This window comes from Parasteatoda tepidariorum, chromosome 9 (assembly GCF_043381705.1).
Source record: "Parasteatoda tepidariorum isolate YZ-2023 chromosome 9, CAS_Ptep_4.0, whole genome shotgun sequence".
NCBI lineage: Eukaryota > Metazoa > Arthropoda > Arachnida > Araneae > Theridiidae > Parasteatoda > Parasteatoda tepidariorum.
This window is the reverse complement of record NC_092212.1, coordinates 79,446,549-79,463,009: the sequence shown is the minus strand read 5'-3', so window position 1 is coordinate 79,463,009 and position 16,461 is coordinate 79,446,549. Positions and strand designations below refer to the sequence as shown.

The window sequence follows — 16,461 nt, the reverse complement described above, 5'->3', positions numbered from 1 at the left end:
TTTTTTTTTTATTTCGAGCGCATTTCTTATCATTTTGAAAAAAAGATTGCAAGACAGAAAAATATTGCTCGCTAAAACCGGGTATTGCTCGTTAAAAGCGACTTCTGTTCCATAGACTTAACATTGATCCAACCAAATATTCTCGTTTCCCTCGGTAAATCCGAGTTCTCGTTAAATCCGAGCTCGTTATAAACGAGTTCGACTGTACATATTTTTTTAATCTAATTGAATTATTAAAAACAAATTATAGAGCTTTGAATAAAAGAAAAGTTTGTCCGTTTTTATTTGAATTTAAAATTATGTTGATTAATAGGCACTTTAATTGTAGAAGTTTGGCACTATATTCAAACAAAGATACGAAGTTTTTATAGTTTTTTTAAAGCCAACTTAACTTGGAGGAATTTTTTTTTTTTTTTTTTTTTTTTCTTAATNTTTTTTGAAAAAACATTAAATATTATAAAATTTTAAATTGCTAATCTAATAGTATTGATTTCCTACTTATTTATTTCTCTAAATTATCTCTATTTTATTATGCCACATATTCTGAACAAAATTTTTATTGGAAAATAATAAAAACTCATTATAATGAAAATTAAATTTTTAGGGATAAATCTTAATGAAGTAATGTTTAACAAAAGAAACTATTTTCGGTAGTTATGAAAATTAAACCTGTAAACACAAGTAATTCTATCTGCTTGCAATTATTTTATCTATAATTCTTCTTTAAGATTGAATGTACATTAAACTAAAAATAATTTAAGTGCACTTAATTCATTTAGTATAAGTGTACTTATAGTTATTTAAGAAAATAAAGATAATATAAATTCTGTTTAAAATTAAATTATAGTTATAGAGGTTATATTGATTATAAAAATTTGTATAAAAATAAAATTTCTAAAAATATATATATTTTTTTAAACTGCAAATCGAAAATTCTTCATACTGCATCAACTTTTATTTAAAATTCAAACTATACTTATTATGCTTAGCTAAATATTTGTATTGGTCATTTTTCATATCTTCCATTGCTTTTGATGTTCTCCAATTTTTTGGTAGCAATAAGTTTCTTCCAAAATAAATCCCTGTACTGTGCGAAATAGACATTATCTCTGTATCGCATTTTCTATGTGCATTGTATATGTTTGCAAAGGTGGGAAATATTAAATCTACGCACTTAAAATGTTTAGATTTCAAAAGGAGTTCCAATTAGAGAAAAATTTAAGAAGCTCTAATGTCTTGAAAATGGTACTTTGTAAAACTTTTGGTATTTTATCTATTCTATTCCTTAAAGTCATTTCTGCTTATTCATATATGCTTGTTACAAAATGAGGTTATCATTGATAAATAAATATGTTTAACTTTCTTCTAGGCCTGAAGAAGAGTCTTCTCCTGAGGATCAGCCATCTCCTGAGGATCAGTCTCCTCCTGAAGAACCAGTTCGCGAATTTGCCATTAAAGTTTTCAAAACAACTTTAAACGAGTTCATCAACCGAGACCAATACATTAAGGACGATCATCGTTTCAAATATCGTTTCTCTAAACAAAATCCAAGAAAAGTTATTCATATGTGGGCTGAAAAAGAAATGAGGAACCTATTAAGGTTATAATTGTTTTTGTATATTTATTACTGAGATAATTAAGCCTTGTCTATTAGTCATTGTACTTTTGGTCGCAGAATTTAGAAAGTGAATCTTCAGCAATATCTTCTTAAATCGGAATTTGTCTGCAACACTAACAGTCATGTGGAGATTATTGTTGTATAAATTCAGCCTAATCTTACTTTCGATTTTCGTTTTTTAAAAGCCCTTAAAGGTGCTTTTTTTTATTGCATGTGCATCTACTGAGCTGGGTTCGGTGAGATTCTTGCACTCTCGTGTGCAACTCTGCTGCATTTTGCAAGATATTATCAATTTCTGGCTTCATTTTCCACCCTCAGAAATTGTACCGAAAAATCTTTCGATCTTTTTGTGGTGGCGAATATAATCAAGAAAAAAGTTCTTTGTCAAAAACTAATTATTTTATCAGGATCATGTAAAGTTTTTAAAAATAATTTTGCATTCTGTTAGTGTATATAGTGCTTAAAAATATTTTTAGTTCTTAAAAAGGTGCTTATTTGTTGAAAGATTTGCCTATGCACCCTGCATTTGTTTGTTCGCTCTTCAAAAATGAAAAGAAATTTTTGATGAAAAATAATCTGTAGATGCTGTACTAATCTGTATCACTCGCTGCTGTGCTGAAATGTTTCACCTAATGGGCTTGTACCATATTTTTTTATAATGAGCATTACAAGCCTCACGTAAGCTTTTGAAACAATGTTGTAAGCCCATTTATTAAAATAGTTATGATTTCAGAAAGAAAGAATCAATGTCTGGCAGTGATAGTTAATTTTGCCAATGACAGCTTTGCAGCGCTCTGAAATTCCATCCCTAAGTTTAATGGGGATTAGGCTTTAGAATGCATCGCAATAATAATTCTTTAAATTGCATTCTGTCTGAACTAGAGAAGCTCCCTTATTCAAAATCACAATGTGTGCCATTTGAAAATATAGTGCAAGATCCTATGGCATATCTAAGTTTGAACTTACTGTTGAATCAAATTCTTGTCACAATCTTTGTAGTGATAGCAAATTAATCAAATAAATATTATATATCAATCTAAGACAGGTAGTGTAAAACAATAAGTTTCTATTGGGTATTTTTACTCTTTGCTGTAATTTTTAATATTTTATTTAACACAGATGGTACAGTTGTATGGTTTTAGTTTTGCTTCTTATTTTGCAATTTTTCATTTAAACCCCTAAAATTATTATTTTTTAATTTGGCTTCTCATTACTTTATTCATATTTATAGCTTAAAAGAAAATAGTCTTAAGTTCATTACATAGTGTTGTGTTGGCATAGTAAAATTAATTCTAACTTTTTTTGTACTAATGTCCATTTGTTTATTTGACACAAATAACAGTAAGCTATTATTCTGTAAGGCAGTTTTTATGCATTTTAATAAGTTTTCTATGCAAATGGCATCACAGAAATAATAAGCATGTAGTATATTCTAAGCTGTAAAATATCTTATATGCATATATTTATCTATATATTGAACGAAATATTTCTTGGTTTGCTAAATAAAATTAAAAAAGCTGTGTTTTTTTTAGCTCAATTATGAACAAACACAATGTATCTTTTTTGTATTTATTCATGATTAAAAATTATACCAAATGAAAAATATAATCACTTTCACTTTGGTATGTCCTTAAAATTGTAGTTTCTTATTCTATAATAATTTAAAAAGTCACTGTTATTATTTTATATAGAATGAAGGAAGCAAATATTTCATGCCCTGAAGTGATTGCACTAAAAAAACACGTTCTAGTAATGACTTTCATTGGTAAAGACATGTTACCCGCACCAAAATTACGAGATGTTGATCTGCCATTTGAGGACATGACAATAATATTTGAACAGACAGTGGATGTATGTATAGCATTTTAAAAACTATTAATTAATTTTTTTATGTTGTTAAAATGTATTTGGCTGAGATAATTTATTACACTTATCCTAAATCATATTTGCTTTTTCTTTTTAAGCTGACTTGAGCTTAATTCACTTCCTTTACAATGTACCCAATTTTTAGAGTTCAAATCCCAATATTTTCAATTGCCTTTTTTTGGATCAAGTTGCTTTTTTTTTTAGTTAAAACTTCATTAATATTAGCTTTAAAATGTTAATGTTTAAAAATTAGTTCATAACAAATACTTTCTCTGTTTCATTAAATTGATGTGACACTATCATTTATTAATAAAAAATTAGTTGCGCATGCTCTTTTAAAAATATGAAAATTAGTTTTGAATATTTTTCCAAACCACAATATACATGATATTAATACTCTACCACTTTTGTTTCTGACATTTGATCTGAGTGCGTAAAATTTATATAATTGCCATCATCTCCAAAATCATAACTGATTTCTATAATTTAAGTGTAGTTGAACAGGTTTATTTTTTAGTGTTTTATTCAGTAAATGGAATGTGTTCATAAACAATAATAAAAATAGAGTAAGTACACTTTTGCATTTAAAAATTGCATACCATACTTTTCAGAGTCATTCTTATTTTTTAAAAGTTAATATTAGTAATCAATGGTTCTGCTTACGAGCTATAGCACATCAAATACGCAAACAATACAAGACTCCATTGCAAAAAATAAAAAAGATAGTAAGCCGAATAAAAATAAAAAAGATAGTTTATGTAAGCAGAATTAAACTAAACTTTGAAAACAAATTTTTTTTATCTTCACTAAAAGTAATAGGTAATAGAAAAAAATTATTTTGAGTACCGTTTACTTTTCCTCAAAAGGCCCTTCGTCCCCCAACAAAACTCGACTGTCGTAGGGGTGGAGATGGGATGGAAACATTCCAATTATGTTTTTAATCCTTTTTCCATTTAATTTTCACAAGTTAATTATGGATATTTACTCTATTTAGGATTAGCTTTTGATACATGTAAATAATAAGGCCGTCACCCAATCAGAATTTGAAATATAAAATTTGCAATATTATAAATTCCCTTAATTTTTTCTCACAAAATAATGCTTATGCGATTCTGCAATCAACAGTTTTTGAAAGCTAGTACAGTTTTATAAATTTTTTTTTCCTAAGTATCTTTATTTTGATCCAATTATCCATAAAGGAAATTTTTTGCTTCAGCCAAATAAATTTACGTAAATTTAAACTACAATAAGATTATATTTTATAAAATCTATAAACTGAGAAATGTGCAATTTTAAATTACTCACTCAAAACCCCAAATAGCATAATTTTAGTGCTTTACAGTTTTGATAAAAAATTAATAGAAGCTCTAAAAATTATCAAGCGCTATTTCTCCCAGTCTAATAAAGTTACCCCTTTATCTTCTACCTTTTATTAAAGGTATTCTGTTACCAAATATTAAATCATCAAAAGTTTGTGAAGTACAAAAAAATATTGTGAAAATACAAATTAAAAATTTCACCTAGAATCCAAGATGACGAATGTAACTCTTATCCTATATTTTTGAAATTCTTTATTAATTGTATTTGAATTAAGGATACAATCAATGTAATCCTTATAAATGTGCATGCAAAAAGGTGGATAAAGAAGTAGAAACTTTATATCACATTGTCTGTTCAATATCACATTTTTATATATTTCATCTTGGAGACTATCTTCACTCTCTTCTTTTTTCTTTAATTTTTGAAACAAAATTCTAAGTTCTAATTTATTTCCTTTCATGTAGGATTTCATAATTTGAAAAGATTTTAGATTGTTTTAAGATTTATATTTTAGATAGGGATCTGTTTTTAGTAAAGAATGAGCTGGGAATTCTGCAATCCAGGGTCTTAAGTTTTTAGGTTTAGTTTTCCAACAAAATCACTGATAGTAATGGTCTTTATATCATAATTTAAGAAAATGAGAAGTTCTGCTGGTTTCCATTTTGTAATATGCCCGCTACCGAGCAAATAAATGGGCCACACCTCTAGACTTAAACTTGGGTATATTGGATTTTAATGTAACTAAATGTACTGAATGGATTTTTGTTTCTTTAAATCGAAACAATGAATTTTTTTCAATCCAATATAATATTTTTTCATATTAAAAAGAATAATTTTCAGTAATATAATCATGTTTTTCAATTCATAGATAATGAAAGATATGTACACCAAATGCAAGTTAGTACATGCTGATTTCAGCGAATACAATCTACTATGGTATGAAGACAAAACTTGGGTGATTGATGTAAGTCAAGCTGTTGAAATCACTCATCCTAGATCTTTAGAATACTTACTAAGGGACTGCACAAATATATCAAATGTAAGTTACACAGTTTTGTTCTGCATTTTGTGTCAAATTTAAAATATAAAACACAGTATGAACTTCTAGTATATGGTAATTTAGAATACTGTTCTTAAACATTTCCTTTACTCTATTTATATTTCAGTTTTTTGACAAGAAAGGAGTAAAAGAAGTTCCTAGCCCTGAAGACCTATTTTTTCAAATTTGTGGACAGCGTCCATTAAAATCTGATAGTGTACCATCAACAAAATTAGGTGAGTCTCTTTTCCAGGGAATTGCATTGTTTCACTCAAAATTATTGTTGGTTAAAAGAAGAAAACGTGCACAATTTGTTTTTACAATAAAAATATGTTCAATTTTGACATTAGGGTCAGTCAAAAAAGTGTCCTCTTTTTTAACTACAATGTGGAAACATTTTCAACTACCATTCTTAAGAAGTATGTTAAATAATTTAATGCTTAAATTTTGTTATATTAAATGAGCATTACACTAACTTAATTTTAATGTGATCCAAATATAAACAAATCCAAAATGAATTGCTGTTGAGGTGGCAACTTATCATTCTCAATTTTTTTTACTTATCAGGGAGAAATGGGAAAACCTGAAATTGTCAGTGAATTTAATTTGAAATCTAAAAATCACAAATTCAAAAAAAAAAAATAGAAAATTTCTACACTATACCTCTAAAATGGCCTATCTTAAAATTGTCAGTTACTGTAATAAGATATTGAGATTCAAAGGAAATAATTCTAACATCCATTTAAAGTGTTGGCTGCTATAATTCCTCCTTTTTGAATAGTTGGCAAAAATCATGATTTTTTGTTTTTATATTCGCATCTGTTAAAATTTGTTTATAATGCTTAAAATAAAATTTTTATCTAATTATTTAAAACTATTCATTGATTAAATAAAAACATAGTAATATTTTTCCAGCTTAACTTGCTAAAGAATGTTAAAGATTGGGAGACTATTTGTCAATTAGATATCTAAAAAAGAGCAAATTAGTTTGAGAAAACCTTTCATCACATTAACGCAAGATCAAAAAATATTTACTCTGTCTAAATTTGAAAGAAAAAAAAATTAATAAATTTCTCTGAATAGAACAAGTTTTGATATTTACAAACTTCAGAGTTAAGAAGTTTTAAAAGCACAGCATTTAAAAATGCATAAAACTAAATGGGTAAAATTGAAATATGTTTTTTTATAAGAAAATTTTTTTACATGCATTTAATGGAAAATTGTAATTTTAAAGTTTCATGTCTCTCTTATCCTTGTTCAGTCGCCTTTTTCTTTAGTTTATTTTGAAATATGATAATTTAAATGCATATCCCCTTTATTATTTTAGTAAAAAACCTTCAAATTCCCACCATAAATAATATATTTATTAATTATATTGTATACAAATATTTCATATAAATTAATATTTTAAAAAAAACAGTTAATTTAAATTAATGGTTTCTTTTAATGAAAGGAATATGAATGTTTTACAAGCTTATCCTTTTATTATTTCTTAATAAAAAAAAAACCTTCATTATCAATAAAATCAGACTTTAGAGAGTTTTTTTTTTCAAAGAAGGAATTTAATTATATTTAATAAAAATTTACGGATATTTTAATTATATTTAAAAATATTTCTTACTTTAAAAAAAAAAAAAAAAAAAATTCATTTTAAAAATTATACACCTTGCAAAAAAAAAGCGGGTGCTGCTTAAAGGATATATTATTAAAAGGTACATTAACNTTAGTAAAAAACCTTCAAATTCCCACCATAAATAATATATTTATTAATTATATTGAATACAAATATTTCATATAAATTAATATTTTTAAAAAAAACAGTTAATTTAAATTAATGGTTTCTTTTAATGAAAGGAATATGAATGTTTTACAAGCTTATCCTTTTATTATTTCTTAATAAAAAAAAATCTTCATTATCAATAAAATCAGACTTTAGAGAGTTTTTTTTTTTTCCAAAGAAGGAATTTAATTATATTTAATAAAATTTTACGGATATTTTAATTATATTTAAAAATATTTCTTACTTTTAAAAAAATAAAAATCAGTTTATTTAAATGGTTTCTTTGCTGTAACAATGAAAGGGGCATGTAAATATAATAATCTATCCCGTTCATTATTTCTTAGTAAAAAACCGTCATTATCACTGAAATCACTCTTAATCTCACTCTAAACAATGTATTTAAAAATTATATAAGAAATATTTTCTACTTAAATTAATAATCTTTTTGAAAAATCAGTTTTTGTTAAATTAATTGATTTTTAAAAAAAATCAGGCAATTTAAATAAAATTTTTTAGTTGATTTTGCATTTATCTTCCCTTTCTGATTTCAGTAGAATATTTTCATGATATCTTCATTTATTGATAGTATAAGTAAAAATTATGTTTTTCCTATGAAAAATTACAAATACAGTATATAGGTAAAATAGGGTCTGGAATTTTGTTGAAATTTTCCTAAAATAGGGAATAGGGGAACAGAAATATAGGGAAAATAAAAGAGATAGGGTGCCACAACATCATACATTAAAAATGCATGTTTACAACTTCTGGTCGTATTAAGGTGGCAGAAAATATAAATGTAGAGTTCTTAAAGTAGTAATGTGGTAAGCACTACTGCCGAAAAATTTAAAATGAGACCTAATCAATCCACCCTTATCCACATTTAAAAAACTATTCTAGAAGCGTAAGCTGAAATTCATTTTGCTTTAAATTTATGTGTTGAAATGGTTATTCAATTGCACATGGGATTTATTTTCTATCATATTTCCAGTATTTGAAGTATATTTCATTCGGAAAATCAATTTAAATTGTGAAACTTGACTATTTTTTTTTCTGGTATTTTGCCATAGTAAATACTTCTTTTAAAGAAAAGTACCAGATTTCAATTAAAACTAGACCATTATCCAGAAAGGGTATAGTGCTAAATATATTAAAATACAAATGCTCATAATATTATAAGTTGTGATTGTGGCAAGTTCAGTTAAGATTATTTTATTCATTATAAATTGGTAAAACACAGTCTAAATTGATATTAGGAACTTCTAGTTCTGTTATTTTTTATCTTACATTTTGCAGTTATGATTTTTTGACACTTAATTAGTAGCCAGCAAAAGAAAACTTAAAATTTGTTTAAAAGTACATTTGTTATCAAAGTATCATTATTATTATATTTGTATCATTTGTTATTTGTACTTGGTTTGCAAAGTGGTACTATAATAAGATTAACACCTTTTCTTGAGACACATATTAGAACCTCATGCTCAATTGCAGTCATAGAAAGTAAAAAATTTGGGTTGCTGTGCTGTTGCTTTGGCAAATTTATTTTACTTTCTTCAAATTAAGATAAATCACATCCATCTACTTCTCTTCTATTAATATATAGATGCATAAAACTTTTTTTTATGTCTTATTAGTCTAAAAAACAATATATGTTGGTCTACAAATTTGTTAATTCTTTTATTATTATTTCAGAGGAATGAAATTTCTTATTGAAGTTACGTTGAAAGATTCTTCTAAATTGTACTGGCAATAACTGTGATGTACTTTTATAATGTTCAATAAAATTTATTGACTTAACTTATAAATTCAATAAACAATTTTTGCTATTGGGACTTGAAATTCTGATGTTATTTTGGAGTAATTTATTTGAATATAAAAATAATCAGCCCTAGCTGTCAAGAGAAACAAGTGCGTTTCATCAACATCTCTATAAATGAACAAGACCATTTATTGTAAAAATAAAAACAGCTATGGCAATATTTATACCTATTTTTCGAAATATTATAATAAGTGCCAGTATGATTGTTGAGGCAGAAATTATGTTTTAATAAGGGTTAAAATGAGGTCTAAAAAAATTGTGTTCATTTACTTAAGAATACTTGCAGGGTGCATAGCCAGATTTTTCAACATAAAATAAGCACTAAACAAAAAAAATCATAAGTAGGATCTGTGCAGTAATAAAAAAAAAATTTCTAGAGTTCTTAATTTATAAGCATAAAATTTAGAAACTGCATATAATCATGATGAAATAACTAGTTCCTGATAAATAATGCAGAGAAAATTGTGTAAGTCATTCATTTTTTGTAATTTAGAATGACAATCATCACAGCAAAGAAAAAATCTCTCTTTAAAAGATAGAAAATTTAGCACTTTTTACAAACCCTGAACAAAAAAGCACCTCTAAGGGCTTTTAAAAAATGTAAATCAAAAATATGCACCCTGATTTATAACAGCAGATCTGGTATTACATCATGGCATGCAAGCTAATCTATGCTTATTTAGTAAAAGTAAAATTGGACAATCCTATCTAGCACATATTAAAGTTGCTCTTTTTTAATTTATCAGCCTATTAATACATCTCTTAATATTCAAAATTTCTTAGAAGTAATACAGTACAGAACCCGTTATCCGGAAATCAAAAAACCGGAACAAAATTCGATAAATTTTCTCGACATTTTTTAAAAAAAAAAATTTTTTTTTCCTCATAAGATTTTTCTTTCTTTTTTTAAAGATGTTTACCTTACCATCATTTTGGAAATAATCATTAGTGTATTACTTCATCGTTTTTTCTTATTTGTAAGATTATTTCCAATTTTTTTTTAGTTGAGTTTAATAAAAAAATTGGCTTTTTGTAGCGATTCAGAAATGCGGAAAAATTAGTTATTCGGAATAGCGATGGTCCCGACCGTTCCGGATAATCGGTTCCCTACTGTAGTTATGATTTTTTTTTTTCAGTATCTGCTGTTTTTCAAAGATTACATACGGAAAAAAAAAAACACATTCATTAATATTTTTTTTAGAAATTTCGGGTTGTCTTCATTGTTTTATGATGAACTTGGTCTTATCTTGCTTTTTTTTTTCCTTCATTTCCGTGACAAACTTAATATAATGAAGAGTTACTGCAGAATAATAGAAAAAAGATATTTGCAGATGTTGTTTACTAAACTAATAATAGACAGGATGAAAGTCTTTGTAGTAAATCAAAGACAAAAAAAAAGCAAAATTTTTGGTAATATCAGTATACATCAGGCAATGTTTGAATAACGTAAACAATATTAAAAATACATTATACATTACTTCTCTTAATGTATTGATAACAAAAATTTATTGCGAAAAATATAATATTTTTAATTTCAGAATTAATTTGTTCAGAACAGTAATTTTTATCAATATTGAACAACTTCAATGCACAGGAAATTTTAATACTACTGTTGAATTACAGAAAATAAACAGTTTCAGTATATATTGGTTAATATTAATCTATCAATTTTAAAGAGACGAATAAAAAAAATTGAAACTACATAAGTCCACCCTACTTAATTTGTAACTGCACTTGCATAAACAAATAACTGTATGACACCTGAAGTAATCACTTAAATAAAAAAAATTTTTTTACATAAAATGAGTGAATTCCAAAAAAATTTTAAACAATGAGGTTATGCTATATGCCTGAACTATGTATATAATTAAAAGACAGCCCCTGCAAAAATTTGAACAATGGAATTTTGATATTATTAATTATAGTAAAAAGATATTGGATTAAAAATCCAAATCTTTCGATTTTTCAAATATACTTTTTTTAAATGGGATGTCCAGAACTTGCAAAAAATCAGGACAACTACAAACCCTGGGGATGAATAAGAATCATTAACTAATTTTACAAGCAATAAAATTATGTTACTAGCATATATACTGCTTTATTTCATTTTATGATATAAATGTGTTATCGCTGGTTTCTTCTAGCCAAAATAAGTTATTTGAAACAAGCAACACGAAAAAGTGCACATAAATAAATCTTTGTACACAAATAATTAAGTTTTCGCTTTTTGTTAGTCAAAATTGCTTGGATAATTATCATCCATTCTTCATAACAACAATTAATCGCATTATTTGCCAGTTAGGGCTAAACAAATTTCACGCATAACGAGACCAGGCGAATTGGAGGCTCATTTTCTTGTAATATGAGCCTGTTCATGAAACAGAATTTTTTTTTAGCCTTCTGCCCCCCCCCCACAAGCTTTTTCAACATATGTCAGGTAAACAATAAAATTTAGCGACTACTCAATCTTTGGGTAATTAGTATAAGGACGTACCATCATCTTCTTTAACACAAGGAAATAAAAATGGCAGATTAAAAAAAAAAAGTCTACAAACCACTTAATCATCTAGAACCAAATCAGGTAGATATTTTTAAAAAAATGAGATATTATTTATAAATTGAAATGTCATGTTTAATTCAACAAGGAAAAAAAAATTACAGAGAATAATAAAAAATAATGGATATTTTTCAAAGTTGATTTCACACAACGTAAAAAAAAAGGCAAAATATTACATCATAACAAATTTATACAAGTAATCAACAAACAAAAGATATACTTCTATGTACACTGATCTAAAAAACCCAAATAACTTGATTTCAGATTTTTTACATTCTAAGACTCAATCTTAATGGCTCGAGGTGGCTTATTACTAAGTGTAGACGATAATAACGTACTTTCCCTGAATAAACAAACATATCTTCTGTTAAATGGATTCGGACTACTGACCCCCAAAATATAGGGTAGGCGCAATCTTTGAAATATGGTCCCAATAGTTTGGTCAGGAGAGAGATCCAAAATTTGAGCCCCTTGATGTTAATTTTACTTTGCATATTTCGAGAACTTTTTAAGAGGATTAAAAAAAAAATTCACACACAATTATAAATTCACAACCAAAGATAATCCCATGCAAAAAATAACTTATAGTAAATATTTATTTTAAGGATGGTCAAGAAAATTTTAAATAGTAAGGTATAAAATTTTTGCATCATTTTAAAGAATGTAATTTTATATCGTAAAGTACAAAATTTCAACATAATCGGTAGAGTAGTTCCTGACAAATCGAATTTTAAGTAGTTGACTGTTTCGAAATTCAATATCTATTCAACAGATTTTGTTTCATATTTTGCTCTATAAAATTACATTAAAATGATGCAAAAAGTTTATACCTTACAATTCAAAATTTTTTCAACCATTCTTAAATGAAATAATAAATATTTACTAAAAGTTATTTTTTGCATGGAATTATTTTTTAATGAACTATTTCAGAATTGAGTGTAAATTTCTTTCAATTCACTTAAAAAGTTCACAAGATATAACGCAATACATAATAAAAAAAATTAAGGGTTGCAAGTTTTCGGAGCTCTCCTGACCAAACTATTGGGACCGTATTTCCCAGATTGTGGCTGCACCCAATTTCGGAAGTCAGAAATCCGAGTCTGTCAACAACAAAGAAAAAAGGTATGTTTATTCAGAGAAGGTAATTTTTTGTATCTGATTTCATAACTTAAAATATCGTCAGGATTTAATAATTAGAACATTTGAGGTCACCCTCTCGAACCATTGAGTTTTAAAACGTGTAAATCCGATCATAAGATTAAAAGTTATTGAGAGTGGTCCTTTTTTTTTTGTTGGTGCACTGTACAACGTAAGTTTTAGATAAATATATTTTTCAGAAAATTATTTTGGTCCATTATGCAATATCATCAATAGTATATAAATATGAAAATGTTATTTACAACACAATGTTAGAAAAATATAAATATTAAGCAAATAATTTTGGTGCTTTATGCACTATGTCCTCTGCTCATTCTAGAATATCTTTCATAACCTTTATTTCTCCCAACGAATCATTTTCCAGTAGTAGGCACTGTAAAAATAAAAGTAATTAGTAGACATTGAAAAAAATTGGCCCTTTCATATGCTAACGACTGAGGGTACACCGAAATAGATTGTGGTTGAATAAATTGTGAAAACGCTGTATAGAACAATGAAAAAAGCACACTTTTGCATAATATGTGGTGAAAATCGACAAGGTGAAGAAAAAAATCTCATCATTGAAAAGGGAAAATTAAGCACTTTTAAAAAACACCCAATTAAAAAAGTACCTTTAAGGGCTTTTAAAAAACAAAATCGAAAATAAGCACTTTTTGAAACGCTACACACCATGTGTAGCAGCACAGAAGATTCTTGCAACCAAATCCATTGCAGAATCCACAGATATTGAGTACAAAAAAACTCTTCAGTGCTCCCCAAATAAATAAATCCATACTGCTTAAATCAGGAGAACATGGTGGCCAATGGTGGTGGTCTGTTTCCATTAACACTCTTGTTAACAACAACACCAAACGGCGAATGAAGATATTTCCATCCATCCCCTACCTTCTATTAAAGTTTGCCCCACTGAACCTGGGTTACTCTATATATTAGCATTTACAAAATTCAAACTGGTGCAATTTTAAGGAGTATATATTACTTAATTCTATTTATCTACATAATATTAATAAAATTATGCTTGAATTTATTATAAAAAAGTAACTTAGATAAAAGTACTAACTAAGAAAACTTATAACACTGAATTTTTTTATTATTTCCCAATAAAATAAAATTAAATTGATTACTTGGAATCAATTGTCTGGTTTTAGGTTGAACTAGAACATGCCTTGCCTTTTTATCATTCTGCACTTGAACCACTCAAAATTTATGCTCATAGCATTTTAGATTTGAGTTTATATTCTTTAGCTTTTTTTGTAGAAAGAATGATGTGATTTCTTTATTTCTTGTTTCTATCAAATCATTTTTATTTATTTAGAAACATAGAAAAAATTTTTATAGATAAGTTTCAAACAACAAGATTTCATAACTGTAGATAGTTTGGGCGAAAAGAAAGCTATTTTAAGCAGAATTTAAATTAAATACTCAAAAACTGCTATTTTTTATTACTCAAACATAAGACCATAGTCTCGACAAAATTTTAATAATCGCGGATAAATCGTAATATTTGGCATCTCTAAGTCTTTCTCGTGTAATGACAGAAAAAAGAATTTTACAAAAAATTGTCCAGGGTATCAAATTGGAAGGCAACAAGTATTTGGTTAGAAAGAATATTTAATTATTCAGTTTGCTGAAACCAATATTTATTTATCAAAGAGTGGACCAAAGAAAAAAATAAATTAAATTTTTCTGGAACAATATACATATGCCAATTACTTTTTAAAAAAGGCCGTGACAAACTAGAAAACTATAATTGGTTCTATTTGATTATAATAAATGCTAATTTTATCTCAAATGAATAATAAAATATGCTATTTTAATTCAAGAATTATTACTTTGTTTAGTACAAAAAGTTTTAACAGTTTCTTGTATAATTTTATTGAGGGAGCAATAAACTACTAGTAATATATATAGAACAACAAGATATAAAAAATTTGTCTCTAGAAGCTGCATTGAAAAAAAAAAAAAACAGTATCAATTAGTTAGCTCACATACAACCCATTTATATTGAGCCTGCATTTAATGAGAAAGAGCGAGATGTAATGTTTCATTTGACATAATGTTCTAAACGTATCAGATTGTACTCTAATAGCCTGCAACTTTTAAAGTACTATGCAATTTTTTTAATGGTTATTATAATTTCTCAAATGTTTAAAATTATTACATTTGTTTTGTAGATAATTATTGTGAAATATGGCTTTGTGTCATTTGAATCTTTTTTTCAAAGTTCTTGATTTTATAGAATTCCCCTGTATTTTTGTACATTGTTTTATTTATATTTCAGTCAGACCTTATTTTTTTTCATAAAATATATTACTTAACACTTATACTTGTTACTAGACTTGAAAATAAAGAAATAAATATAAATTACTATAAGATAAATTTTTTTGACAAAATATTGTACTTTGAGGCACATTAAGCTTCTGTTAAGTAATTTTCCTTAACTTTTTGGGTATTATAATTAATTTTCTTGATATCTCCCTAATTTTTCTTGATTGATAGAATTCCCCGACTTTTTCCTGTTTTGTGGCAGCCCTGTTTTATTTTATTTGACATGAAATATTTAATTTTAAAGGCATAAAATTTTATAAACAGAATAATGCACTACTTATAACAAATAAGTATAAAACTTGTAATTTGGTAGTACATACTACATAAAATAATGTGAGTGAAAAGCTAGGAGTAATAATGATAAGCCACAATTCCAAATCTCTAAGGAGAGCATGTATTATAAATTTCCATTAAACAAAACAAAAAATAAAATTTGGTGAATTTAGTTAAAACTACAAAAAAAACAGCTTTAAAATACCTATCTGAAAACAATACTCAAGCATAGTTTGAAAAAATAAGTATCAAAAAGGTTTATAACTAAATTGCTCCAGGCCCCTATACAGAAAATTTGCAATTTACCTTTTCATTTGCCAATATTAATAGAGTGGTGAAAACATACTGCAAAGGCATAAACTCATCATAAAAAACTTTTTGTAACTTCTGGTGCAATTCTGTCAGTAATGTTTCTTCAGCCTGAAAATATAAAACAGCCAAAATTTAACGAAATCTTTATCTTCATATTAATTGATTGTTCAGATCATTTAAAAATAAAAACAAGGTCACAATATACACAAATATAATGAAACATAATTAGCATATAAACTGAAAACCAAACATGGTAAATATTGTAATATAAACACATATTAAAGTGCTGAAAAAAAAATTTCCTTCAATTTTATGCAATATTAATATTTCTACTCAACTGAATAGATTTTTTTGGTATAAAATATTATACATCGCTTAACACATTTTTACACTT

General features: G+C 26.4%; 2 protein-coding genes across 3 annotated transcripts in view; one reads left to right on the top strand and one right to left on the bottom strand.

Annotated features, from left to right (window-relative positions):
* LOC107455805 (serine/threonine-protein kinase RIO3) overlaps nt 1-9,459 on the top strand; it is a gene marked incomplete in the record, with an annotated part of 18,781 nt that extends 9,322 nt beyond the window's left edge. The window contains 5 exon segments of the mRNA XM_071185083.1: nt 1,370-1,600; nt 3,310-3,469; nt 5,673-5,843; nt 5,971-6,079; nt 9,313-9,459. Of these exon segments, the coding sequence (XP_071041184.1) occupies nt 1,370-1,600; nt 3,310-3,469; nt 5,673-5,843; nt 5,971-6,079; nt 9,313-9,320 (679 nt within the window).
* Nucleotides 9,460-12,168: 2,709 nt separating this feature from the next.
* The window catches only part of LOC107455808 (uncharacterized), a 33,840-nt gene continuing 29,547 nt past the window's right edge, over nt 12,169-16,461 (bottom strand). For both annotated transcript variants that reach the window (XM_043047125.2, XM_021144944.3), the window contains exons 12-13: nt 16,062-16,175; nt 12,169-13,527 (exon numbers count right to left, since the gene is read on the bottom strand). In XM_043047125.2, the coding sequence (XP_042903059.1) occupies nt 13,465-13,527; nt 16,062-16,175 (177 nt within the window). In that variant the 3' untranslated portion in view covers nt 12,169-13,464. The remainder of the gene's footprint in view (nt 13,528-16,061; nt 16,176-16,461) is intronic.